The 27,470-nt window shown below is 42.0% G+C and overlaps 1 protein-coding gene across 21 annotated transcripts in view; it reads right to left on the bottom strand.

The window, feature by feature from the left end:
* The window catches only part of ST3GAL3 (ST3 beta-galactoside alpha-2,3-sialyltransferase 3), a 208,538-nt gene that overhangs the window by 107,659 nt on the left and 73,409 nt on the right, over positions 1-27,470 (bottom strand). For 15 of the 21 annotated variants that reach the window (XM_012001798.1, XM_012001813.1, XM_012001812.1 and 12 more), the window contains one exon: positions 19,854-19,896. In XM_012001798.1, the coding sequence (XP_011857188.1) occupies positions 19,854-19,896 (43 nt within the window). Of the gene's footprint in view, positions 1-10,261; positions 10,426-17,874; positions 17,882-19,853; positions 19,897-27,470 lie in introns of all 21 variants that reach the window. The other 6 variants (XM_012001795.1, XM_012001796.1, XM_012001797.1 and 3 more) reach the window with 2 other exon arrangements.

The raw sequence follows: 27,470 nt of genomic DNA, 5'->3' as shown, positions 1-27,470 counted from the left end.
AAAACGTTCTAGATGTTTTCAATTAGCTCTCTCAACAACTCTGTGAGTTGGTGCTATGAATTAATTTGCACACAAGGCCTAGAAAGATGAAGAGACTAATCCAAGATCATACAAGTGGTAGACACTGGATTAGAACACAAGGTCTCTAACACCAGTGCAGGAACTCTTAACAGGCCACTGCCACCAACACGGTCACAGAGGAAGGCACAGGACAGCACAGGAGTGGTCAACACAGTTGGAGACAGGGTAGAGAAGACAGTCCAGAAGGTCTCACAGAGCTCTGGTCCGCGGCAGTAAGGCATTTTGAGTCTCTTCATGTCCTGTCTCCCAATCTCCCACCATCTGCTTGCCTGCCTCGTGCTGTGAGTTCCTGTGGTCTTTCTGAATTCTAGAAGGTTTCATAAACAGCAGAAAGATGGACAGCAGGTGCCCTTCTTAACACAGTGCAGTGCAGAAATAAACGCACAACGGACAAACCTTTGGCCACCTTTTTTCTCTCTAGTTTGCCCCCTCAACTTTTGACAAGGTGCTTAAAGAAGAATGGCTGTGGGACAGTCCAGGGGGCACAGGATCACGTCATCTACAATGGAGAGGGAGCTGGAGCCCAGCAGGCAAGGCAGGAGATACTGCTGCCTCCACGGCAGTGCAAGGCAGTTCAACATCAAGGATGATGGGCTCCAAATGAACCCCTCATTTAGAAAGCGACAGTAACTCCTAAAACATACAACTCTGGGTACAGTGGGTCATGTCAAGTTATTACCAAATTAAAATGCCTTAGAAATGGCCTCCTGACTATCCCAGTGAGAGAAGAATAGGGGGAGTGTTGGGGATTCTGAGTCATCCAGCAGGCTGGGACCTCTAGGGCAGTTAGCGGTCAAAACCACCAAGATTAACTGTCGCCAACTCCCTGGGGCCAGAATAGTTAGTCTCTCTAAGGCACTCACACTCCAAATGCCAGCAGGCCCCCACAGATGTCTGATCAAATCACTCAGCCCTTGTTCTTCTCCTACTCTGCAGCTGGCCTTTCATTTTGGGAGATTTAGCATTAAACCCAGTAAGAGCACCCATTGTCCTGCAAATGTGACTACCAAGCCCCTGGGGTGAAGAGTGTCACCACTGCACTCACAAGAGGAAATCCAGATGGACAGGCTGGAGTCCCAAAGAAGGAACCAGACGCTTCCACTCTCCTGCTTCACTCAGGAGGAGCGAGTTTAAGGAATCAGGCCAAGCAATGGGTCATAAACGGGAAAAGCATCAGATCTGGAATCAGAAACTTTCACAGAGGACACTGACAAGCAAGTGATGGAAAATCTGATTTTCAGCTTCCCCATGTGCAGTGGAAACCACGTAATTCCAACAATCGCATGAGGATGTGGTGAGGGAGCACATTTGGAGGGGATGCCTATCCTCTGGGGTGCCACACACACGCTGTGTGAGACGCGTGGCTGCCATGAGCGCCTGGCTTGGGTTCAGATCCAATCACAGGGAGAGTCACCACATGATATCCAGTGGGAGGGTGCCCTGGCTGGCGTGTGTCTGAAGGATCAGCATTTGGGAGGCGAGGAGTAGCACTGCAGGAGGCTGAAAGAGCAGGAGAGTGTGATGCTGCGGTGAACGAAGTATCACAGGAAGGACGCAGAGACCAACTGCATCACACACTGTGCAGGTCCAGTAAGGTGTGGCCACAGGACTAACTGCTGGATTTGGCAACAGGGAGGTCACCAGCGACCTCAACAATAGCCATTCCACTGGAATGTGGAGGTGAAACTCGTTTCACTGGGTTTAAGAAAAAACAGGAGGAGAGAAACTGAAGTCATGAAACACAGACTATTTTTAGGAGTTCTGTTACAAAGGAACAAAGAAATGGGGCAATAGCTGGAGCGGGGAAGCAGGGTAAATTGTTTTTTGAGGTTAGGAAATATTTTCCTAAGTTTAGAAGCTGGTTAGAATAAAAGAAAAACTCACGATGCAGTAGAGATAGGACAGTTGTAGGGAGAATGTTTCTTTTTGTTGTCTGTCTGTTTTCTGAGATGGAGTCTCACTCTGTCGCCCAGGCTGGAGTGCGGTGGCGCAATCTCGGCTCACTGCAACCTCCACCTCCCAGGTTCAAGGGATTCTCCTGGCTCAGCCTCCTGAGTAGCTGGGGTTATAGGCGCCCGCCACCATGCCCGACTAATTTTTGTATTTTTTGTAGACAAGGTTTCACCATGTTGGCCAGGTTGGGGGAGAATATCTTTGAGAAGGCAGAGGGGGAAAGATCTAGCACAAAAATGGAAGGGCTAGCCTTAGCTCTACTCCCTTAGCCTGCCTTGGCCAGAGACGCCTATTCTCTAAGCACCACTTCCCTTGCGAACTTTCCATGATGCTTCCCTTCCCAGGTAGAATAAACTCATCCCCCTGTGGACCTGAGCTACCTGGGGCAGACCTTCATCTTCGCTTGCTCACTTATTCCCCTACTCTCCTACTGCCTTCCCCTTTCTGCCTCTCATTTCTCCTGCAACAAATATTTAGAGACAATGAAGACACTCTGCTTGGATTTTTATCCTGGCTCTCTTAATAGCTGTGTGATTTGGGGCGTGTCTTTTCAATTGTTTTGTGCCCTTAATTTCCACAACTTTAAAACTGGGATTACACTAGTACTTATTTTATAAAATTTTTTGTAACAGTTACGCTGAGAAAGAAGGGCTGGCACTGCGTATGGTGCCTGGCCCCTTGTTGGTGTTCAGTACATGCTAACTAACTGGCCTGGGATTAAGGATACAATGATGACTAGGACATAGTTAAGGCCTAGCATTACACTTCATTACACTGAAGAGTAATTGTCTATTTAAATATCTTTCATAGAATATGATCATTTAGCATAGCATGTATGGCACAGAGTATACAAGTACCCAATAAAATGCTGGACTGAAATCAGTTGGTTACCTTGCCTTGGAAGGTTAATCAACAGTAAGTGTAAGGGGGAAGTAGGGTGATGGCCAGAGAAACTGGGAAAGGGTCATTGATGGTTATTCCTGAGGACTCTACAGATCAGTGATGGACATCATGTAACCAACAGTCTAGTTTCTAGAATCACTGCAGAGAGGACCGGACTCAGATCAGCCCCTACCATGCCTGCTCCCTCAATTCATGTGCTAATTTAGTTTAAAGCACTTGTTATGAGAAAAGAAGACCATGTATGCAGTACTTAGCACACTGCCTAACAACCCAGCAGCTTAATCAAAGCCAGTGTGACCATGCTAGGGGGACATGCATGAGCGTGCAGATGAGCCTCTCCGCATAGAGCTCGCTCCATCCACAGAGGAGGGAATTCTTCAATTCCATCTTCTACCTTCCTCATGAGGATGCCTTTCTCCAAGTACTTGAGAGTTGTTTCTGGGATAATGATATGATGAGGGAAATGGCAGAAGCAGCTGTGCCTAGCTTGAGTAATCCTATTCTGTCATTAAATATTTTCACTTTAATTTTTTTTTTTTTTTTGAAATAGCCTTTACTGCCATAGATCCTCTCAAGCCCCAAGATGGAAATGCTTCTCCTTAAGGACAACTTCTGTCTCCTCTGATTGCTGCCTGTCTGACTCGTTACTCCAGGTCTGCTGGGTCTTCTTGCATTGTCACCAGTTTCCTTCATCTACCCACATATGGGCTGTGCCAATCCATTCTACCCTAGACATCACTGACTCTTTGTTCTTTGTGACCTCCAATGTAGACTCGGGTTTCTCTACAGCTTTTGCCCCATGTACAGCCATCTATGATAAATGCTGAAGCACTGTCAAATGTCTTCTATCACTTTAAGAAAAAAGGGACTGCTTGATCTGAGTCATCTGAGGTATTTCTCAGCTCCGGAGGCCCTGCCTTTCTGCTCTTGCTGCTAGGCACTGCAGTACCTTTTCATCAAACCAGGCCACATTTCTATTTGATCAGTGATTCTCAAGCTGACATTACTCCAGGTTACATTTGTCTTCAGGGCCTTGTAATTTATTTCATCTTAGCTGGAGGGATGCTCCCCACTAAGTTCTCCAAGTGCTTCAACAGACAATTCTCACGGAAGCACTCCACCAGAGATCTGCCGTGACTCTCCAATTCAATTTTGCTTCCACACTTCATTTCCTTAAAAATAAAAACACATCCTCTTTCTGGGTGGTAGTGAAAAACACAAGGGAAGTAACATTCACTGAGCACAAACCAGGTACCAGACAGGGGATCTAATGATCTAATTTAGCTTTACAATAATCCTCTAAAAAGTAGTACCTCCCTTAGACCCAGGCATGTGGGGCTGAAGGAGTCCAGGAGAAGCCATGGTTGGAAGATGCACTGTTCTGTTTACACTATAAAATGTCAAATGATACATTTAACATGACCAGAAAACATTACCATTCACATTTTCCCTGCACTCTTCGACACTGGTATGTGTGGTCATCACCAACAAAGCAGTCCCATCTTTGAGAGAGTCACTGGAAGACAGTACTCCCAGGCCTCAGGAAGGATAGTGCAGCCTCATGAAATGATGTATCCAGCATGAGCTGAACTATACTGGAGAACTGAAGGGAGAAGATCACTGTTTCCACAAAACAGTTTCCAAAAAGCCATGGCATTGAGTACTAATAATACAGATACTTGTTTTTTGTGGCAGGAGACATGAAACTTTCCAGCAATGATATATTTGACAATAGAAAACACAAAGAGATGGTTCCTGAACCTGAGTAGAAAAAGGTGGTGGTGTCTGGGTACCCAAAAGAATTTTCATATGCACTGATTGGATAACAAACAAATACATAAGCATCTCTTCTCTACCCATTGTTCTAAATCCTTAGTAAGTCATTATACCATACATGGACCTATCAACCGGTTCATGCAGGCAGAGGCCTTGCAAAACATATTTGGCCAGGGCCCTGTCCACCTTTGGAGCAGTCCTACTCTAAGGTAAGTATTATTTTCATTTTTGACAAGAGAAAACTGACTCCAAAATTCTATCCTGTTCTTACCAAAGCCCCAACTTTCTTTGATGTAAAGCATAATCAGTTTAAGGTTAGAAAATTGGAGTTTAAGTCACTTACTAGGTATGCAACCTCAGGTAAGACACAACTGGTTTCCCTAACTCTTAAAATAGCTATAGTAATGTACATTTTATAGGGCTGATGGAAAAAAAAATTAGCTGGGCGTGGTGGTAGGCACCTGTAGTCCTAGCTACTTGGGAGGCTGAGGCAGGAGAATGATGTGAACCTGGGAGGCGGAGCTTGCAGTGAGCTGAGGTCACGCCACTGCACTCCAGCCTGGGCGACAGAGCGAGACTCCATCTCAAAAAAAAAAAAAAAAATTACCTTTGGGTATAAGTACAACCACTGTTATATAAAACATATGGAGGAGACAGACAATTAAAGTGGTCTTGGGAATTAGGGTGGGTATCTTGAGGAGGTACTGTCAAGAAAAGAGAGAAAGTAGAAGGGCATTCTCAGCCAAGGATACAACATGTGCAAGGGTCCAAAGCAGAAAGAGAGCCTGGCACACATCAGAAACTGCAAATACATTAGTATTGACAGAACAAAGCCTGTGAGACCACAGCATGGTCTTGCTGCTAGGACGAGGAGTCTTGACTTGCTGATGGAGGCAATGGGGAGCCACTGAAGGATTTTTATGCAGATGAATGACATGCACTAGTCCAAGAGAGAAATGAGGAGACCTGGTTGAAGGGGTAACAATGGATACAGGCAGGAAGAATATTCGTAAGTTATATTTGGGAAGCAAAATAATAGAGTGGAGGAATGTAACCAACAATTATTCAGCAGTATCAGGGGCTTTGTTTTTGTTTTAATTTACTTTTATTTACATTACTGTTAATCCTTAAACAGTCCTATACGATAGGAATTATTCTTCCCATTTTATGAACAAAGAAATTAAAAAATGCAACTAGGAAGTGGTAGAAGGAAGATTTGAATATAGACCGTTCTGATTTCAAAGCCCTTGGATGTTGGTTATAGCTGTTTTATAAAATATACTTTTTATATTTCCTGATTTAAAAGCCCTTAGTGGTGTTTTTTTTTGTTTGTTTTTGTTTTGTTTTGTTTTTTAAACAGACATTTCTTTTTAGTGCTGAATAGTAGTCCATTGTCTAGATGTGCCACAGTTTGAGGACATCTTGATGCTTCCAGTTATTGGCAATTATGAATAAAGCTGCTATAAATATTCATGTATAGTTTTTGTGTAGATGTAAGTTTTCAGTTCCACTGGGTAAACACTTAGGAGGGTGACTGCTAGAACATATGGTCATATTATGCTTCACTTCGTAAGCTGCTGTCAAACTGTGCTCCAAAGTGGCCAAACCATTATGCATTTCCACCAGCAGTTAATGAGAGTTCCTACTGCTCCACATCCTTGTCAGCATTTGAGACTGTCAGGTTTTTGTTTTGTTTTGTTTTGAGTCATTCTAATAGGTGTGATAGTATTTCACTGTTGTTTTAATTTGCATTTCCTTAATGACATATAACACAAGCATCTTTTCATATGCTTATTTTCCATCTGCGTATCTTTTTTGACCATCTGGAAAGGGTGTCTTTTTGGTTCTTTTGCCCATTTTTTAAATTGGGTTGGTTGTTTTCTTAATGTTGAGTTTTAAGAGTTCTCTGTATATTCTGAATACAAGTCCTTAATCAGGTATGCATTTGCAATTTTTTCCCCCGTTTGTGGCTTGTTTTTTCATTCACTTAACGGTGAACTTCACAGAGTACAAGTTTTAGAGTTTAATAAAATCAACTTATTGATTTTTCTTTCCTGAATTGTGCTTTTGGTTTTGTATCTAAAAACTCATTACCAAACCCAAAGTCACATAAATTTTCTATGTTACCTTCCAGAAGTTTATTATAGTTTCAGGTTTTACATTTAGTCTATTTAGGTTCCATTTTGAGTTAATTTTTGTGAAAGGTACAAGGTGAATGATTAATTTGTACATACAGATATCTAATTATTCCAGTATCATTTGTTTAAAAAATTATCCTTTTTTCCATTGAATTGCCTTTGCTCCTGTGTCTGAGATCAACAGACTATATTTGTGTGGGTAAATTTATGCAATCTCTATCCTATTCTATTGATCTATTTGTCCATTCTTTTGCCAATACCATGCTATCTTGATTGTATCTTGATAGCTTTATTGTAGGTCTGGAGTCAGGTACTGTCAATCCTCCAACTTTCTTCTTCATCGTCAGTAGATTCTGGGTCTTCTGCCTTTCCACATAAACTTTAACATAAGTTTGTTGATATTCATAAAATTACTTGCTGCAATTTTGATTCTGATTACATCGAATGTATAGATCAAGTAGAGAACTGACATCTTAATAATATTGAGGCTGGGCACAGTGGCTCACACCTGTAATCCTAGCACTTTGGGAGGCCAAAGCAGGAGGACTGCTTGATCCCAGGAGTTTGACACCAGCCCCAACAACATAGCAAGACCCTCACTCTACAAAATAAAAATAAATAAATAATAAATAAATTAGCTGGGTGTGGTAGCACATGCCTGTAGTCCCAGCTACTTGAGAGGCTGAGGTAGGAGGACCACTTGAGCCTGGGAGGTCAAGGCAGCAGTGAGCCGTGGTTGCACCGCTACACTCCAGTCTGGGCAACCCTGTTTCCAAAAAACCCCAAAACCCAATACTGAGTCCTTCTATCAAAATGTGGAATATCCATTTATCTAGATTTATGTGATGTCTTTCATTAGAGTTTTGTAGTTTTCTTCATTCATATATGAATCTGTGCACAAACACATTCACACATATTTCATCAGATTTATCCCTAAGTATTTCCTTTTTTTGGCACTAATGTAAACAACACCGTGTTTTAAATTTTAAATTCCAACTGCTTCTTGCTGGTATATAGAAAAGCAAATGCCTTTTGTATGTTAACCTCACAGCCTGAAAACTTGCCTTAATTGCTCATTAGTTCCAGAATGTTTTTGCCAATCTTTGGGATTTTCTACATAGACAATCATGTCATCTGTGAACAGCGTCAGTTTTATTTCTTCCTTCCCAATCTGTATGCCTTTTATTTCCTTTTCTTGTCTTACTGTGTTAGTGAAGACTTTAGTATAATGTTGAACAGGAGTGGTGCGGGGGGACATCCTTGGTTTTTTCTCAATCTTAGGGGAAAAGAATCCAGTTTCTCATCACTAAGCAAGATGTTAGCTATAGGTTTTTTGATCAAATTGAAGAAGTTCCCCTCTACTCATAGTCTGCTGATAACTTTTTAAAAAATCATGAATAGGTATTGGGTTGTATCAAATGGTTTTTTTACATCTATGGATATACGATTTTTCTTCTTTAGCCTGTTGATGTCACGGAATATGCATTAATTAATTTTTGAAAGCTGAACCAGCCTTGCATACCTGGAATAAATCCCACTTGGCTGCAACATGTAATTCTTTTTATACATTGCTGAATTCAATTTGCTAATAATTTTGTTGAGGATTTCTGGAGCATGTTCATCAGAGATATTGGTCTGTAGTTTTCCTCTCTCACAATATCTTTATTTGGGTAATAGGGTAATGTCTAGGCTAATGTTGGACGCATAGAATGAGTTAGAAAGCGTTCTTACTGCTTTGATTTTCTGGAAGACATTGTAGAGAACTGGTACCATTTGGTATCATTTTTTCCCTTAAATTTTGATAGAATCCACCAGTAAAACCATCTGAGACTCTTGTTTCTGTTTTGGAAAGTTATTAATTAGTGATTTAATTTCTTTAGTTGGTATAAATTTATTCAGATTGTCTATTTCTCCCTGTGTCAGTTTTGGTGGTTTCTGTCTTTTAAGGAATCAGTCCATTTCAACTAAGTTACCAGATTTGTGAGTACAGAGTTGTTCACAATGTTCTTTTATTATCCTTTTTCTTTTGTTTTGAGACAGGGTCTCACTCTGTTGCCCAGGCTGGAGCGCAGTGGTGTGATCACAGCTCACTGCAGCCTTGACCTCTCAGGCTCAAGTGATACTCCCATCTCAACCTACTAAGTAGCTGGGATTGCAGGCACAACCGGCTGATTTTGTTTTTTTGAAGAGACGAGGTCTCCCTACGTTGCCCAAGCTGGTCTTAAGTTCCTGGGCTCAAGCGATCCTCCTGCCTCAGCCTTCCAAAGTGCTGGGACTATAGGGTGAACCACCTCACCCAGCCCATTATTTTTTTAATATCTATGGATTAGTAGTGATGATCCTATGTTCACTTCTCATATTAGTAATTTATATCTTCTCTTTCTCTCTTTTTGGCTAGAGGTTTATCAATTTTATAGATATTTGCAAAGAACTAGCTTTTGTTTTGTTGATTTTCTCTGTTGATTTCTACTCTGTACTTCTACTATAGCCTCCTAAGTACCCTCTCCCTTTCCATTCTTGCCCGCTCTAATCAAATTACCTTCTTGCGGCCAAAGACATCTTCCTAAGGGTCAAAACTGATTATGTCACTACTCATCTGCTTAAAACTCTTCAAGGCATCTTTTGCCCTTGAGATGAAGCCCAAATTTCTCCTTGTTATCTCTAAAGCCCCACATAATTTGGTCTCTGCCCATTCCTCCAGACTTCTCAAGTTCCACCCTCAGGTCTCCTGGAGTTTGGCAGCATAGAAAAGACAAATATTACATCTTTACACATATATTTATTTCAATTATAGATAAGGACAAGATAAATTAGTCAATATAATGTATAGGAAGTTCTTCAATTGGCTGAGATTTTAAAAGACCATTAAGAAAAACTAGAGAAAAAATTGGTAACCAAAAACTAATATAAAATGGATTTCTGAAAATAGTGTCTAGAGATCTATAGCCCATAATGAAAGTTTGAAAAAATTACAGAAACATCCAAACATTTTTTTTCATTGTAAGGGTGTAATAAAAACAATATTTTGAATCAAAAGAAAAGAAAGTAGCTGCAACTGCACTACCCTAACATAACTATTATGATATTCTGCAGTAGTTGTTATATTATATTCCGATATGATTATAGTGACAAGCCTGAGGTCACTTCATGGTTCTTGACGCTGGCACATTAGAATCGTCTGAGAGAATGTTCAAACATAAAGGTACCTGAGCCCCAATTCCTGATCAACTAAATAAGAATCTCTGGGTAGCGAGGTCTTAGTTATGAATCATCACACATAGACATACTCCTTTGTACAGACAGATTTATTCTTGGTATCAATTATCTAGGGAAGTGGAGACTTCCTCAGACAGGAAACAGAATCTTTTATTAAAGCAGTGGTTCTCAATTTGGCTGCATATTAGACTCACCTGGGCAGCTTTAAAAATCCTAATGCAAAGGCTGTGTCCTCGCTCAATGGCTTCAAAATCTCTAGAGGATGGGATGCAGGCATCAGTAATTTTTTAGGCTCTCTAGGTGATTCCAATCTGCAGTCAAGGTCAAAAACCACTGTGCAGAGAGAGTCCTCGGTAAGCTGCAAAGTGGGAATTTGGCTCTTTCGGTCTTGATCACATAGCTCAAGATGTCTAGGAGAAAGTCTTTGAACAGTGGGCTGTGAAAAAGGCTAGATGTCATGAAGCAAGGAAGCTAGCCAAATCCTGCAATGCCGTGCTCTCCTGTTGTGAAGTAAGTATGGCCCTGGCTTGTGCTAGCTATAGAAGAGACAGAATCATTTTGGAAACCAGACTACTCCTTTGGATTTCTTGTCCTCTCAAGGTGAATTTCTCTGTTGTCCTCTTTTAATCTTTAGTGAAATATTTTTAGCTTTGCTTAAAGGAGCCAAAAGAAAGTGTCCCCCCACCATACACACCCCCCTTTCCTCTTTTTTTTTTTTTTTTTAAGGCATTAAACAGAAGCTGGCCCTCTGAAGTCAGCATGATGGTGGCAGAAGTTCTTCAAGTGACAGTCTCTCCAGGAGATGGGGAAAGTCAGGGTTAGATAAAGGAAGGGGCCACCTGACAGTCCTCACCACTGTACCCCTCTCCCTAAAAATCTTCTAATAACAATACTTGAAAGATCTGGATTTTGTTATTAAAGGTGGCTCTATTCTCTCTTACTCATACCCTCTTCCTACTGTCCTTGATTGACTGAACAAATATTTATTGATACTTACTATGCACATAAACACTGTACTAGGCATTGTGAATATATCTGTGAGCAGAACATTCCTACTTCTTGCCCTTACAAAGCTTCTGGTATATAGTTAAAACGTAGGATCAAACTGACTGTGAATTTGGAAAAACAGAAAGCTATGTTGAATAGTGAGAAAAGTAAAAAAGTTTGGAGGCAGGCAGAGAAGGGTTCAAATACTGGCTTGATCACATTTAGTTCTGTGAACACAAGTAAATTACTTATTCCTTCTTAGTCATTTTCACATTTGTTAAAATGCATTTAAATACCGTCTACTTCATAGAGTTGTCCACCATTTATCCACGCAACAAATATTTATTAATTGATCAACAAGTAATACAGTAGACACTGGTTTTGCTGCTAGAAAATGTAGGGAACAAAATAGAGAAACTATTTTTTTCTATTTCTATTTTTCATCTACTCTAGTAGATGGAGACAGACAATAAACAAGTAAAAACATATGCAGCATCTGAGAGTGATAGACACCCTGGAGAAAATGACATAGTAAAGGGGAACAGGGAATGCCAATAGGGGATGGGGCTATGATTTTAAATGGGATGGGTAAGGGAGATTTTATTAAGAAGGTAACATTTGAACTACGTTCTAAAAAGGTAAGGGAGTGCACAATCTCTGCAGGTATCTGGGGAAGAGTGTTCCAGACAAGGGAATGATCAAATGCCAAGAGTCTTGAGGCGGGAACAGGCCTGGAGTATCCAAATCACAGCAAGGAGCCCAGGATAAAACAATAAATCAGGAGACCAACAAGAAACCAAGGTGTAGACCATGTAGGGCCTTGGTGAGCACTGTAAAGGTTCTGGCTGTCATTCTACAAGAAATGGGGAGCCATTGGGGAGTTCTGATCACAGGAGTAATAAGACCTGTCTTGTATTTTAATAGGATCACTTTGGCTTCAGTGTGGAAACAGACCACAGAGAAGCAAGCATAAAATCTGGAAGACTAGTTAGGAGTGCAAAAGTTCATTGGGAGGTGGTGGTTTGGACAGAGTGATGATATAGAGGTAGTGAGAAGTGGTTGGATCTGAGGGTATTTAAGGTAAAGCTAATAGGGTTTACTGATTATCAGATTTGAGTGTCAAAGAAATGATGCTACAGCATTTGATGTGAGCAATGGAAGGATGTAGTTAGCTGCCATTTCCTGGGGTAGAAAAGGCTGGAGTTTGGTTCTGGACATGTTAAGTGTGAGATGCCTAATACACATCCGAATGAAGGAGGCAATTGGGTAAATGAGTCTGGAGTGTGCGGAAAGAGAACTGGGCTTGATATAAATGTAGGCGTCATCAGCATATAGATTACATTTAAAGCCTTGATACTGGATGAGATTAAGCAAATGTTGCGGGAAAAGGTAACATAGAAAGTACCTAGTGCACCACTGGGCATACAGTAGGTGCTCAATAAATGCTTTCCCCTTGAAGCCCTAGAGAACTTGACAGGCTGTTTTAGAAGCGTAAAACTCACCTCAGGCTATATTTAGACTGCTCCATGTTTATCCACTATTACAAATGACCTGGTTTTCACAAGGCTCTGGGGATTAAGAGTTGTTTGCTTTCATTTTCATATTTTTGTGTCTTCACATGGAATTCCTTATGAAATTAGACTGAGCATTAAAGTCCCCATGCTCTTGCCCACAGGACAACTGTAAAACACCACACTGTGGCAGCTGACAGAGCTTTCCCAGAGCACAGAGCACTTGCCCACACCCAGCAGAAACAGATGAAACTTCCATTTAATTAAATCTGCTCCCAGAAGGCCCACATCGGCTCAGGAAACTCACACCTGGACACCGGGATCTGGCTCCTTCAAGAAATCCAGATGGCTCATCTCTCTCTTGGACTAACGGGCACATTCCTGGCTCATTGTGTTATATTCCTTATAATGGAGACTGAGATTTCCTTAGGGTTCTTTCTGGAATGCTCTGCCTATCTTCCTTTGACTCTTTGCTCAAATGCTACCTTCTCAATGAGTTTTACTTTGACTGTCTCATTGAAACCTGCAATCTCTTCAACAGCATTCCCTTGTCTTGCTCTATTTTCTTTCACAGCACTTATCACCTTCCAAAATCCTAAAAACTTTATTTATAACATTTTTGTTTATTGATTGTCTTGTTCACTGGTATATCCCCAGAGCACAGAATATTGCCTGATACATATTAATTGCTCAACAAATCTGTTGATTGAATGAGAGAGTATCCACTTTGTTGTTGAGGCAAGAGCCTTTACCCCTGAGCCTTTTCCCAGGGCCCTCAACTTTGAGCCAGACAACAGTAGACTCCTTTCAGACAGCAGATGTGCCCCCTCAGAGGTATCATTAAATCAGGTTGTGGCTGTCTGCACGTAGCAGCCTGAGTGCCCAACCCCTGGGGAAGACGGGGTCAATTCTCAGGCAACCGCAAGGCTAGTAATGTCACCAGCTCACCAGTCTCACATTCTAGTTATTCCTGTTTCTCTCCAAACCATATTCTCCTCAGTTTTCTTTCCCTCAAGTCACTGCTCTCTGCTTCTTCTTGGTCCAATTTCCTACTTCTCCCCCGGCACAGCCGACACTCTAACTTTCAATTATGTGGCATAAAATTGTGTTCCTTTATATCCTCAAACTCTTCAGCGAATGTTCCTTCCATTTTTGCTTTCATAGAAACCTGGGTCTCTTGGGAAAACACCATTTTTACAGCCCTCTGCAAAGGAGGCTGCTCTTTCATCTATACTCCATGGACCCTGGGATCCACGGTTATCCTCTTTGGAGTCCATTAATGCTTCCAAACCACCAATATGTCACGCTTATTATAAAAAAAGAAACAACCAAAAACTTGTCTGTTGCTCATGCTATCCAGCAATACTACCCTTTACCTTCCCTTCCTGTTCTCAATTGCTTCCTCCCCATTCACTAAGACTTCAGCTTACAGGATAGCCTTTCCAATCAAGCTTATAAGGCTACACCTGTGGCTTAGAAGTTTCTATTTATTCCAATTAGAAAACACATAGCCAGTGCTCAAGAAATATCTGCTAAATGAAAGAGTGAAGAAATGAAATCTGGGGTATGGAGCAGGAGGCAAGCTTAAGTCCAGGTCTCATTTTTCGGCTATATCCCTGCCAGTTTACCAGACACTGATAAGGGCTAACTCTCATCCTTGGTATTACTATTGTCAATGCTTTAACTGAGACTTAGTAGTTAAATAACTCACTCCAGATTAGAGCTAGTAAGATGTGGAACTGGGCCTCAAAACTCCATGTCTGACTCCACAGCTCACATTTTTAACCACCAAAAAGTTCTGCCTTCTTGAACAACAGTTCTTGTAGTAAAAAGACAAGGTTTTGCACATCAGTATTCTGAATAATGTTCACAGCACTAACAAGTGATTTTGTCATGTAGATACAAGCAGAAGGGAATTCTCAAAGAAAATATAAGCCACTCTATTCCAGGAAGACATAATTAAACAAGTACAGTGAAGACAAAAAAAAAATCTAAAATGTCTATTTCCAGGCTTTTGGAATATCACTAGATATAAGGTATTTTAAGAGTATTTCTCCCATTCTGTAGGCTGTCTCTTGATAGTTTCTTTTGCTGTGCAGAAGCTCTTTAATTTGATTAGGTCTCACTTGTCAATTTTTGTTCTTGTTGCAGTTGCTTTCGGGGACTTAGCCATAAATTCTTTGCCAAAGCCAACGATGAGAAGGGTATGTCCTAGGTTTTCTGCTAGGATTTTTATAGTGTGAGGTCTTACATTTAAATCTTTAATCTATCTTAATTTTTATATATGGTGAAATGTAGGGATTCAGTTTCATTCTTCTGCATATAGTTAGCCAGTTATCCCAACACCATTTATTGAATAGGGAGTCCATTCCTTATTGCTTATTTTTGTAGACTTCGTTAAAGATCAGATGGTTGTAGCTGTGTGGCTTTATTTCTGGGTTCTCTATTCTGTTCCACTGGTCTATGTGTCTGTTTCTGCAGCAATATCAAGTTTAGTTCCTATATCCTTATAGTAGAGTTTGAAGTCTAGCAATGTGATACCTCCAGCTCTGTTCTTTTTGCTTAGGATTGCTTTGGCTATTCTGGCTTTTTGGTTACATATACATTTTAGAATGGTTTTCTCTACTTCTATGAAAAATGATGTTGATAGATGCAGCTGTAAGTCATTATCCTAAACAAATTAACACAGAAAAGAAAATGAAATATCACATGTTCTCACTTACAAATGGGAGCTAAATACTGAATACACATGGACATAAAAATAAGAACAGACACTGGGGACTACTAGAGGGGGGAGTGGGCTGAAAAACTACCTGTTGAATACTATGCTCACTACCTGAGTAATGGGACCATTCATACTCCAAACCTCAGCATCACACAATAAACCCATGTAACCAAGCCTGCACATTTACCCCCGAATCCATTTTTTTAAAAGGAGTTTTTCTATGCAATAGGGTTCCAAGAATAGAAAACATCTGGAGTGAGGAGACAATTCTCAAGATAGAGATGTGCTGCATTCTCAATTAAGGGTGAGCCAACCACACTTGTGGGCCAAAGCCAACCTTTCACCTGTTTTTTATATGGCCTGTAAGTTAAGAATGTCTTTTACATTTTTAATAGATGGGGAAAAAAATCAAAAAGCATACTTTTGACACATAAAAGTTATATAAAATTGCCAGGCATGGTGGCTCACACCTGTAATCCCAACACTTTGGGAGGCCAAGGCGGGCGGATCACCTGAGGCCAGGAGCTCAAGACAAGCCTGACCAACATGGAAAAACCCCATCTCTACTAAATATACAAAATTAGTCAGGCGTGATGGCGCATGCCTGTAATCCCAGCTACTCGGGAGGCTGAGGCAGGAGAATCACTTGAACCGGGGAGGTGGAGGTTGCAGTGAGCCGAGATTGCGCCACCGCACTCCAGCCTGGGCAACAAGAATGAAACTCTATCTCAAAAATATACATATATAATGAAAACTTCAGGGTCCATAAATAAAGTTTTATTGAAATATAGCCATACTCATTAATCTATGTACTATCTATGGATGCTTTCAAGTTAAAACAGCAAAGCTGAGTAATTGTGACAGAAAAAATAAGGCCCCAAATTTTAAAATATTTCCCATTTGGCCCTTTGCCAAAAGAGTTTGCCAATCCCTTTTATAAATAATTTCTTCTGTCTTATCTTCCAGTTCACTAACTCTGTCTTCAGTTGTATCTAATCAGCTGCTAACCCCTTTTACTGAGTTTTTAATTTTGGTAATTGTATTTTTTAACTCTACAAGTTCATTGTTTTTTCAAATCTGGTATTTTGCTTTTCATAGTTCCCTATTCTATGCATATAGTTCAGTACTGTCTCTTATTTCTTTAAATATATTTAATTGCTTTATAAATAATGTGTGGTAATTCCAATTTCAGAAATCTTTGTGGATACTCCTCTGTTGCCAGTTGTTTTACATGTTTCTCATAAAACCATGAGAACAAGCTTCAATAGAAGCTTGTTTCCTTGTGTGTTTAGTTATTTTTTACCGTAAGCTGTTCATTTCCTTGAAAAGTTATTTATGAGGAATGCATATGTCTTCCTCTATGAAAAGTCTGCATTTATTTCTGCCAGGTGCTTGGAGGCACTGCCAGTCTGGAATGCCTTAAACTGAATTCATGGCTTGAGGTTCCCTAGATCACCTGAGAACTCTGGCAACAAATACCAAGTGTTTTTGTTCCAGTGCCATGACCTACTCAGTGCTTTGGTAATTGTTCTTGCAGCCTGCTTTGGGGGTGCAGGTTTATTAATAGTTCTAGTTTATCCTTACGCTGGGTCCTTTGGGGTTCTAGTTAATATAAAAGTAATTAAAAGATGAAAAATATGGAAGATAAGTTAATATAATGAGAAGGTCTAAAATTTAACCAGAATTTCAGAAGAGGAGTAGAGAGAGAGTGGGGCAGAGGGAATATTTAAAGAGATAATGGCTGAAATTTTCCCAAAACATATGAAATTCTTATACCCAAGAATCTAAATGAGGCCAGATACTGTGGCTTACACCTGTAATCCTAACACTTCAGGAAGTTAAGGCAGGAGGATCACTTGAGCCCATGAGTACAAGACCAGCCTGGGCAACATAGCAAGAGCCTGTCTGTACCAAAAAAGGGAAGAAGATGACGACGAAGATGAAGAAGAAGAAGGAGAAGAAGGAGAAGGAGAAGGAGGAAGAGGAGGAGGAGGAAGAGGAGGAGGAGAAGGGGGGGAGGAGAAGAGGGGGAGAAGAAGAGTGGGGAGAAGAGAAGGGAGGAGAAGAGGGGGGAGGAGAAGAGAGGGAAGGAGAAAAGGGGGAAGGAGAAGAGGAGGAAGAAGAGGAGGAAGAAGAAGAGGAGGAGGAAGAAGAGGAAGAAGCAGCAGCAGCTAAAAGAATCCCAATCAAGATAAATAAAAAGAAAGCTTTACATTGGCATACTTATTCATACTTTATAGAACACTTTCTTTTATTCTGCATAAAGCCATAGGAAGTAAGTGCTATTATCTACATTTTTCATAAAGGAAAATGGGTTCAGAAAGCTAAAATATAATAATTATCTAAGGTCATGTAATACTATGCAGCAGAGACAGAATTCAAATCCAGTTCCAACTAAAGTTCAGATCCTTTCCTATACTTCAGAAATAGAATATAACACAACTAGAGAGGGACTTGGTAAGGGGTGATCTCAACTTGGCTGAGTAACTGCCCCCACCAAAAACAGAATTCTTAACTTGGAAACTTCTCTCTGGAAGTAGGTGGAAACCTTTCTCAGGTATCTGTGAGACAGGAGAGACAGCACTGGACTTCTGAAGACAGCACTGGACTAGAAAAAGCTTTGCAGCTAGAGGCAGGAAAGTAGCTTGTACCTTAGATTGTGAGTTAAATCAAATGAGGCCAAGCCAATTTACTGTGCTAATGACCAAGTTAACTCACATAGTTCAAAGAACTGGCCTGATATGCAACAGAAAGCTACACAACAGCCTACTCTGCAGGACCCAACTGTCAGGAGAGCAGGGTAGGAATGTCCTCCTCATCCTCCTCCTTTCACTGCTGAAGACAGTTTAAATATTGTAGTATGTCCTAGAGAATATGCCTTTTGTTCATCAGTGTGATTCAACTTGGGAATTACTCTTATCTCTTCCGTTCTGGTGGCATTTCACTTGCTTATGGCTTATACTTGATTTGTTTTTTTCCAGAGTACTAAATTAAGAATTTTCTAAGAGTGAAGCCTATGGCTTTCTACCACAATCAAATACCCCATTCCCTAGATGTTAACATGCGGCTGACATCTCTCTACTAGCCTGGTATACAGAACACACACATTTTCCTTCATAGTTGCCTCCATAATGTGTAAAAGTTGGGAGATTTACAATGCCTGAACTCACAGTATGAGGCATCAGAGCCAAGAAGCCAAATGCCAGACTATTCAGTAGGAAAACCAACCAGCCCCTGATTTGATGTCTTGTATGCAGGTGTGGCCATCATCATCAGACACAACTGTGGAAAAGGCCCTTATGCAACACGGAAAAGGAAAGAGAAACAATTCTGATCCTTCATGATGTCTGCCTGGTAAAGGGCAGGGGACAGAGGTGCACAAAGATGACTAACAATAGAAAGGAATCACAGTAGGTAGTAAGGTGGTTCTGCAAGAATTTATTGAGCATCAGCTATGTGAGCAGGCTTGCAGGGGCATGAACACACGGAGTGGAGAGAGCTGTAACTCAAGGCATGCTTGTCAAATAGGAAAGTACACAGTCATCCTACCATCATCCATCCATCCACCCATCCTTTCATCCATCCATCCATCCATCCATCCATCCATCCATCCATCCATCCATCCATCCAAGTGTTCAGTGTTTAATGGGTACCTGACAAACATACGCCAATACTGTCTAGGTGCTAGAGAGACCAAGAAGACCAGTAGGGAAGGATCCTGGAAGGATTAGATACTTAGTATTTGACAGTCCTCTATGAATTAATCACTTCAATTAAATTCTTACAAAAACCCTGTGGAATAAGTTTATTGTCATCATCTTATAGACGAAACTGAGGCTCAGAGTGGTTAAGTAGCTTGCCCCAAATCACAAAGAGAATAAACGTCAATCTGGGATTTGAACCAAGTTATCTACTAGGCCTAGCTCTGAGCCTGTGCCCTTAAAAAATTAGTAATTATTATGCAATTACAGTATAGTGTGATAATTGTAACAGAGGTAGAAAATTCAAAGGAAGCACAGAGGAAGAGACAATTTTGTGTGGGGAGGAAGTAGTTTTTTTTAGTTTTCCAAGTGAGCTAGCAAGGAAAGAGAATTTCAGGCACAGGTAACAAGCATACACAAAGGTAGAGGGAAAAGGAGGGTTCACCTGTGGCAAGAGTGGCAGGAGTTGAAGCTGGAGAGTAAGATAGGGAGTGATCACAGAAAGCTGTGCATGTTAGGTGCCAGAGCATCTCTGAGAGGTCCCTACCTCCTACTGTGACTCAACTGTCCTCTACCCTGTAGGAGAAGCCTTTCCAGGAGCCTCCTAGTCCTTCCAACTCCTCCTATAATAAGTTGCCTGTGCCAGCCAAATCAAAGGCCTTATGTTTGCACCCATCATCCCACCCTCTGTGGCCACTGCAGACCATAACATGCCCCAAGATTCTGCTGACAGTCTGAGGACAGAGGCCCCAGGGAGTCCCCTAGTCACCAGAAGAATGATGAGAGCTGACCCTTCAAAGTGAGACCCAGCTCTCACAGACCTCTCTGCCACAGAGCCAATGTATCTTCTCATTCTACTCACAGTTTAGAGTCCAGATTCAGGAGGAAGCCCAACCGATCATACTCTGAAAAAGAAAAGCAGAAAATGTCATTTAAGTCAAGTCACTGATGATACTAGCATATTGCATCCCCCAGACCTAGACCATGGGGACAGACAACCCTTGGAAAAGAACATAATTCAACTGCTTCAAAGAATACAACTAAATACATAAACCACAAAACACCAGCTGAACACCTATTTTGTGAAGGACCAAGTTCAATGCCAGGTATTTCCTATGCATTCTAGGGCAGCCAGTCCTATGTTGGTATACAACTGCCTTCCTTCCTGTATAAATGTGGTAACTGGAACTGAAATTTAGTAAACCATGAAACTGGAACCTGGAAAATTAAGAGGCTCAGATGCAATATCTGCTTCCTCTGAGCTCTAAACACAGCATTTGCTGAATCAGTCACCTTAGCCATGGGGTGAGGATGTGGCAGTCAACAGGTCCCCAAATCCATGCCAATTCTCTTCATGGTCATCATAAAGAACCAATACATCAGATTACATAAAGAATAGCAAGTTTACAATAAAATCTAAAGACAAATTGATGTTTCTAACAAGTGATTAATCAGTATTTTAATTTATTTAAGTTCTTTACATCTTGCCTCATTCTAAAATGAGGTTGAAGCAGTTCTATAAAATTGTATGGAGTACAAGATTTTAAAAAGGATAAATCTGGGGGCCAAAGTGGACATAAACTTAGGAAAATGCAGGTGGGGTAAGGAAAATAGTAAAAGTGAATATCCTAGGGCCGTGTGTGCTTGCTGGAGGAAGATTACAGATCTGTCCTCAAGATTTTCCATAGCTAAAACTAAGTGCAAAGCACTGATTTCATGGTTCAGCAGTATCTAGAAAATAAACCAGGAGAATCACAGCTATTCTTGATACTAAGACTTGAGGAAAATTTCCTGTGTCCTCAAAAACATTTGTATAAGGAAAATGATAGGAAGTGTCATGGGATTATTTCTTATGGCTCTGCTCCATAGTTGCAGTATGTGTGTGTGTGCGTGTGTGTGTGTGTGTGTGTGTGTGTGTGTGTGTGTGTGTCTAGCCAAAATAAGGTGGCCTATGAATGCAGTTCTTAGCTGGCCTGGCTCAGTCTGAGGGTAAAACAGAATACCAAAATACTGGATGGAAAAGGCCAGGCAGCAAAGCTTTCGAGGAACTCAGGCTTTAATAAGCAGTGAACAGCAAAAAGAGGGAAGTCACACACGCTGACAAGTACCTCCCAGGAGTCGTTCTGCAAGGCCAATTAAGGCCAGACTCATTGCTTTCAAAATCATCTGAGCTGTGGAGAGAGAATAAATCCTCTTCTTAAAATTGAAGCTACCAGCTAGGACACACAACTCAACACAAGGCTTACCTCCCAAGAGAATGGCCTTGAGCAAGTGAAAGCCTTTCCTCAAAATAATTCTGGTTTTGCTCTAACGCAGGCAAATGGATGAAAGACTTGCCTTAACATATCAAGAACTTACAAACATTGGTAAGAAAAACAAAAAAAGACTGAAATATAAAATAAAACTAAAAATACAATTTGCAGAGAGTTAGTGTCAAAGTTAAGTGCCCTCTCAATAATCCTATCTTATCATTCCATAAAAAGGAAGCCTTATCAACTTGCCAAATACCCGTTACTTTTTCCCTGTGTGGTGACAACCCTGGGGGAAGTCTCGTGCTGTTGCTCCTCAGACCTGAGCTAAGACTCCCTTAGACAATGAATCCATACTTATGCGGATTCCTTCAAGAGAGGCCAGAGAATGTTTCCCTCATTGTTGCAAATTCAAATGTCAGGGGCCAAGCAAGAGCATAACACAAATGAGGGAAGTGGGAGAATGTAATACTCTTATACAGCAGCTCACACTACTTATTTTAGTTGCATTAAAAAACAAATCCTGTTGGAATGTCTTTTTTTTTTCAATTCACTGTTTTTCCTCCCATATATTTTCTGTATAGTAAAAATAATTATATCTGTGGTTTATTATTTGCCAATGGCATCTTAGTTTTGTTTTGTTTTACACACACACGCACACACACACTGCATATTACAATTCTAAGAACTCTGCATTTCTAAAGCAAGTTTGTCCCTTCATGTCTCTCCTGGTCTATCTATTGTTTTCTCTCTTTCATTAAGAGATATGAGGGCAGGACACAGTGGCTCACACCTGTAATCCTAGCACTTTGGGAGACCAAGCTGGGAGGGTTGTTTTGAGTTCAGGAGTTTGAGATAAGCCTGGGTAGCATAGTGAGCCCTCATCTATTCAAACAAATTTTTAAAAATTAGCTGAGCATGCTGGTGCACACCTGTAGTACCAGCTACTCCAGAGGCTGAGGTAGGAGGATGGCGTGAGCCTGGGAGATCGAGGCTGCAGTGAGCTGTGATCACGCCACTGCACCCTAGCCTGGGCAACACGGTGAAGGATCACTGTACCCCCCACAGCCCTCAGAAAAGAGACAGGAGTACCAGAATAATTTAAGGAAAGGTAATTGTGAGCCCACTGATGATAAATGGCAGCTCACCCGTGGCTCTAGCGTCAAAGCCCAGAGGGAACTCAGTCCATCTGGAGAGTGTGTGCCCTGCTGAAGGGTGGCTCCCACTAGTTCCTGCTAACTATGCCAGGCAGCAACTCAGGCCCCGCATTACCACATCTTTTGATTTTTTTCAAGGCAGGAATCTGGATTTTTAAGGTAAAATTTCTAAGTTTATAAACATTGGCAAATGGATTCAAGAAAAATGTAAAGATTATGTGGACTGACAACTCATGAGGGCTGTGGCTGCCCACAGTAGATGCTCAATAAATATCTGTTGACTATTATCAGGATTATTTGGTCACAACAGTCACAAGTCCAAATCAAATTAGGGTAACAGGATGCTCGAAATAAAATTTTAGCCAGGCCTATAAGGTGATACATTTCAGACACCACAGTGAAGTGCTAGACTAAGACGCAGATTTTCAAAGGAAATCTCTTAATACATATCACGTAATTCTAAAGGCCTTCCCTACATCAAATATAAATAGCAATCAGTTGCTAGAGATGAAGGGAGAGAGGATTTGAAAAATGTCTTTGTGGGGAGCTGTTATGAACAGGGCAGGCGGGGTACTTGTCTCTCACTCCAGCCTCTGAAGGACGCCTAACATGGCCTTAAGGTTTAGAGAACACAGTGGGTAGCCTGGGGCCCACCTCCTACCCAACAAGTCTAGAGGACACAAAGGGCAATGGGTGGGCTGCTGCAGGAGAGCACTGCATGGGGATTGGCCTGCATTCCCAGAATCTGTGGCAAAAACTAATGCATGAAGGAGTTGGTGTGGGCTCATTTCAGGTCCTTTCCAGAAGATCTGCCTGGAGGGTTGACCGGCCCTCGGCCAAGAGAAGCAGCCGGTAGATGCTGGGATTCCCAGGAGCTACAGAAGTGAGGAGCAAGGCGGAGACATGGGCATTACCCACACCAGGGTAACCACGGGAAGAGGCCCCTAAGACGGAAAGGGGTCATCAGGATACTCACAAAAGCACCCCATCAGAGTCAGCTTTAACTACTTGTCAGGTCCAGAGAGTGCAAACACTCTAGGTCTTTACTGCTCATTCTCTCTCACTCCCACAGCAATCCTGGATATGTCAGAGGCATATGGGAGAGGAGGGAAGAGGAAAGACAAGCAGGGCATGCCCTTTCCCCACCTGGCACCTGCCAGCACTAAGCCCTATTGCGGGGAAGGGAGCAACTGCAGCTTTTATGAATTGAAAGCTGTGACTGTTACACAAGATGGGACCCTCTAAGTTTGGAAATGGCAACTCACTGCGACTATGGAATTCTTATTACTTCAGATGTATTAAAGACATGAAAACATTTTAAGGGAACAGTAGGAAACAAAATGAAGGTGTCTGTGATGATCCCTCGACATTTCTTGCATGCTCAACATACTGGTTGCACTAACTCAGGTGAACAGGGTGATTTAGTGGTTCACATAACCAAAACGTAGGAAGGGCCAGAGTGCGGAGGGTCTCAGGGGTGACCAAGAGTGACTGGAATAGAGGGAGGCCATCGGGGAGGCCATCGGGCCTCCCTCTATTGTCTGTACTCTCCCCTGGTGAGCTTTCTTCGTGAGTGAGGCAACATGGCCACCAGCAACCTGTAGGCAAACATCTTCCGCTTTGCCACTGGCAAGGGATTGCATTAGGCCCTCTGCTCCCAAGGGCAAAACTCCTGGGGAAAGGCTAGGGCTGGTGGAGCGTGCACCAGCACTTCGTTCTGTTCTAGTCACAGAGACTGAGGAGACGGGGTTTGTGGAAAATGATGACTCCCATGTGATACACATGGTTACAAGGAGCATTACCAGAAGAAATGTGTTGTACTGAACAAATAAAGTCCCCTTGCAAACAATAGGAATAATCTTTGAAAACTAAAGAGCTAGCTAAATCTCGGAGTTTAGATTTAGCTGTAAATCTCAGAGCCAGTTACAATGAGCCATGGACCCCATTTCTCTCATCCTCGGTCCTCTGACAACCCTTCTCATAATGCCCTCTGACTCACGATTTCAACCACCTGGCTCACCCCACTCTACCTCCTGCCACAACTGAAGCCTGGCAGACCCTACAAAGCTTTTCTTGAGGCTCTCCAGGGGACGCTGCTTTTCCTCTCCTCTGCCAAGCACCTGTGGGAATGAGAGGGGAGTGCTTATGACATACTTTGCAGCGATTTTCATCATCTTTCCTGTGTTTGGCATCCTTGGGGCTCTTGGATCTGTGGGTTTTAATCACATTTGAAAAAAATTTGGTTCTTATTTCTTCAAATATTTTTCTGCCCTCCTTTTTCTTTTAGGGGCTCCAATAACACGTGTGTTAGGGCTGCTTGAAGTCCCATAGCTCACCAGTGGTCTGTTCATTTTTTTTCCCCAGTAATGTTTCACTCTATGTGTCTTTTCTTTTTCTTTTTTAAGACAGGGTCTCGCTCTGTGGCCCAGGTTGGAGTACAGTGGTGCAATCCTGGCTCACTGTAACCTCCACCTCCGGGGTTCAATCAATTCTCCTGCCTCAGTCTCCTGAGTAGCTGGGATTACAGGCACATGCCACCACGCCTGGCTAAGTTTTGTATTTTTAGTAGAGACGTAGTTTCACCATTGGCCAGGCTGGTCTCGAACTCCTGACCTCAAGTGATCCACCCACCTCAGCCTCCCAAAGTATGGGATTACAGGTGTAAGCCACCACACCCAGCCCTTTTCTTTTTTTGAGACAAGGGTCTCAACCTGTAGACCAGCCTGGAGTGTGGTGGCACAATCATAGCTCACTGCAGCCTCCAACTCCTGGGCTCAAGCAATTTTCCTGCCTCAGCCTCCTGAGTAGCTAGGACTACAGACAAGCACCACCACACTTAGCTAATTTTTAAACTTTTGTAGAGACAGGGGTCTCACTATGTTGCCCAGGCTGAACTGCTGGCCTCAAGCTATCCTCCTTCCTTGGCCTCCCAAAGTGCTGGGATTACAGGTTTGAGCCACTGTACCCAGCCCTCACTCTGTTTCATTTTAGATAGTTTCTACTGCTGTATCTTCTAGTTCACTATTTTTTTTTATTCTATAGTGTCTAATTTGCTGATTATTCATCCGGTAAATTTTTCATCTCAGACACTGTATATTTCATCTCTGGGAGTTCTTTTTTGAATCTTCCATGCCTTTCCTTAATATTCTCATGCTTTCCTCTGCCTTCATGAATATAGGAATAGGACATAATGCCCCTAATTCTCTCATTTGTGTCATCTCTAAGCCTGCTTCTACTGATTGTTTTTTCCCTCATTATTGGTTGTATATTCATGCTTTTCTGAATTGCCTTGTAATTTCTGATTGGCTGCCAGCTATGTGAATTTTACCTTGTTGGGGATAGGATACCTGTGCATTCCTTAAGTATTTCTGAGATACAATTAAGTCACTTAGTCTAAGGCTAATTGTGCACTGTTACTAATTTTGCCCCACAGATAAGGCAATATCTTCCTGAGTACACTATGTGATACCCCATGCATTATACAGTTTTCCCACAATTCCCAGCCCTGTGTGACCTCTAGGGATTATTCTGGCTGCCCCTTTCCAGTGGTTCTTTCCCCAGATTCTGGTAGTTTTCCCACCCACATGTACCACATATCCCATCAGCTGAGAAGTCCAAGGGGGACCTGCAACAAATCCCCTGAGCTCTCTCTCTGTGCAGTTCTCTCCTCTCTGATGATCTGTGAATTCTAGTTGCCCTGGCCTCCTCAAATGCTCAACTGTTACCTCACCTTCAGACTCTTGGGTTCTCCTTCCCTGCAACGTGGACTGCAAACTCTCCAAGAAGTTGGCTTGGGCAATTACAGGACTAACCTCATCTGCTTCCCTTATTTCAGAGATCAGTGCCCTGTGCTGCCAATTGTTCAATATCTGAAAATATTTCCATATTTTTTTTCTGGTTTTTTTTTCAGTCGTTTCTCCTTTCCTCATTTTTTCTTTATTCAGCCTAGACTTCACCTTGCTCAACACTCAGTTTAGCCTGCCCAATTATCTTTCCATTGTGCCCAAACCAAATCTCTTGTTCCTGTTCGGCCTTCTCTCCTGAGCTCCACTATTTTTTTTTATTTTTTATTTTTTTTTGAGATGGAGTCTCACACTGTTGCCTGGGTTGGAGTGCAGTGGCGCGATCTCAGCTCACTGCAACCAACGCCTCCCGGGTTCAAGTGATTCTCCTGCTTCAGCCTCCCGAGTAGCTGTGATTACAGGCACCCGCCACCATGCCTGGCTAATTTTTTGTATTTTTAGTAGAGACAGGGTTTCACTATGTTGGCCAGGCCAGTCTTGAACTCCTGCCCTCATAATCCACCTGCCTTGGCCTCCCAAAATGCTCGCATTACAGGTGTGAGCGGCTGTGCCTGGCTGAGCATCACATGTGTATATCCAGCTGCCTCCTGGACAGCTCCAGTTCAGTGTCCTACGGGCACTTAAAACCTAAACCATACCCCCCAAGTTCATCTTCACCCTCACACACACCCAGAACCTCTTTCTGGATTTCCCACCTTAACGAACAACACCACTATTCACCCAGCTGCCCAAGCTTGAAACCTGGGAGAATTCCTTCATTCCTGCTTCTCTCTTCTTTCTTCTAATTAATTACTATGTCCTTTTAATTCCATGTTCTAAATGGATCTCAAATCTACTTAATTTTCTCCATTTCTACTCCCCTCAGCCTAGACACCTTTACTTCTCACCTGGATTGCTGTACCAGCCTTCTGTTATAGCCCGGTCTCCCTGTGCCTGTCTAATATATGCTCTATGCTGTAATCAGAGCTATTTTTCTGTAAGATAAATATGGCCATATCACAATCCTGCTTAAAACCTTTGGTTGGACTCTACTGATCTCAGAACAAATCCCAATCTCTTCATCTACAAGGTCCCTCAAGACCTAGCCTGTAGCTATCATTCCTACTTTTTTTTTTTTTTTTTTTTTTTTTTTTGATAGTGTCTTGCTCTGTCGCCCAGGCTGGAGTGCAGTGGCGTGATCTTGACTCACTGCAACCTCTGCCTCCCAGGCTCAAGCAATTCTACCTCAGCCTCCCGAGTAGCTGGGATTTTAGGGGTGTGCCACCACACC

Source organism: Mandrillus leucophaeus, unplaced genomic scaffold (genome assembly GCF_000951045.1).
Source record: "Mandrillus leucophaeus isolate KB7577 unplaced genomic scaffold, Mleu.le_1.0 Scaffold67, whole genome shotgun sequence".
NCBI lineage: Eukaryota > Metazoa > Chordata > Mammalia > Primates > Cercopithecidae > Mandrillus > Mandrillus leucophaeus.
The sequence above is the reverse complement of the archived record's forward strand: the minus strand, read 5'-3'. Positions and strand labels throughout refer to the sequence as shown.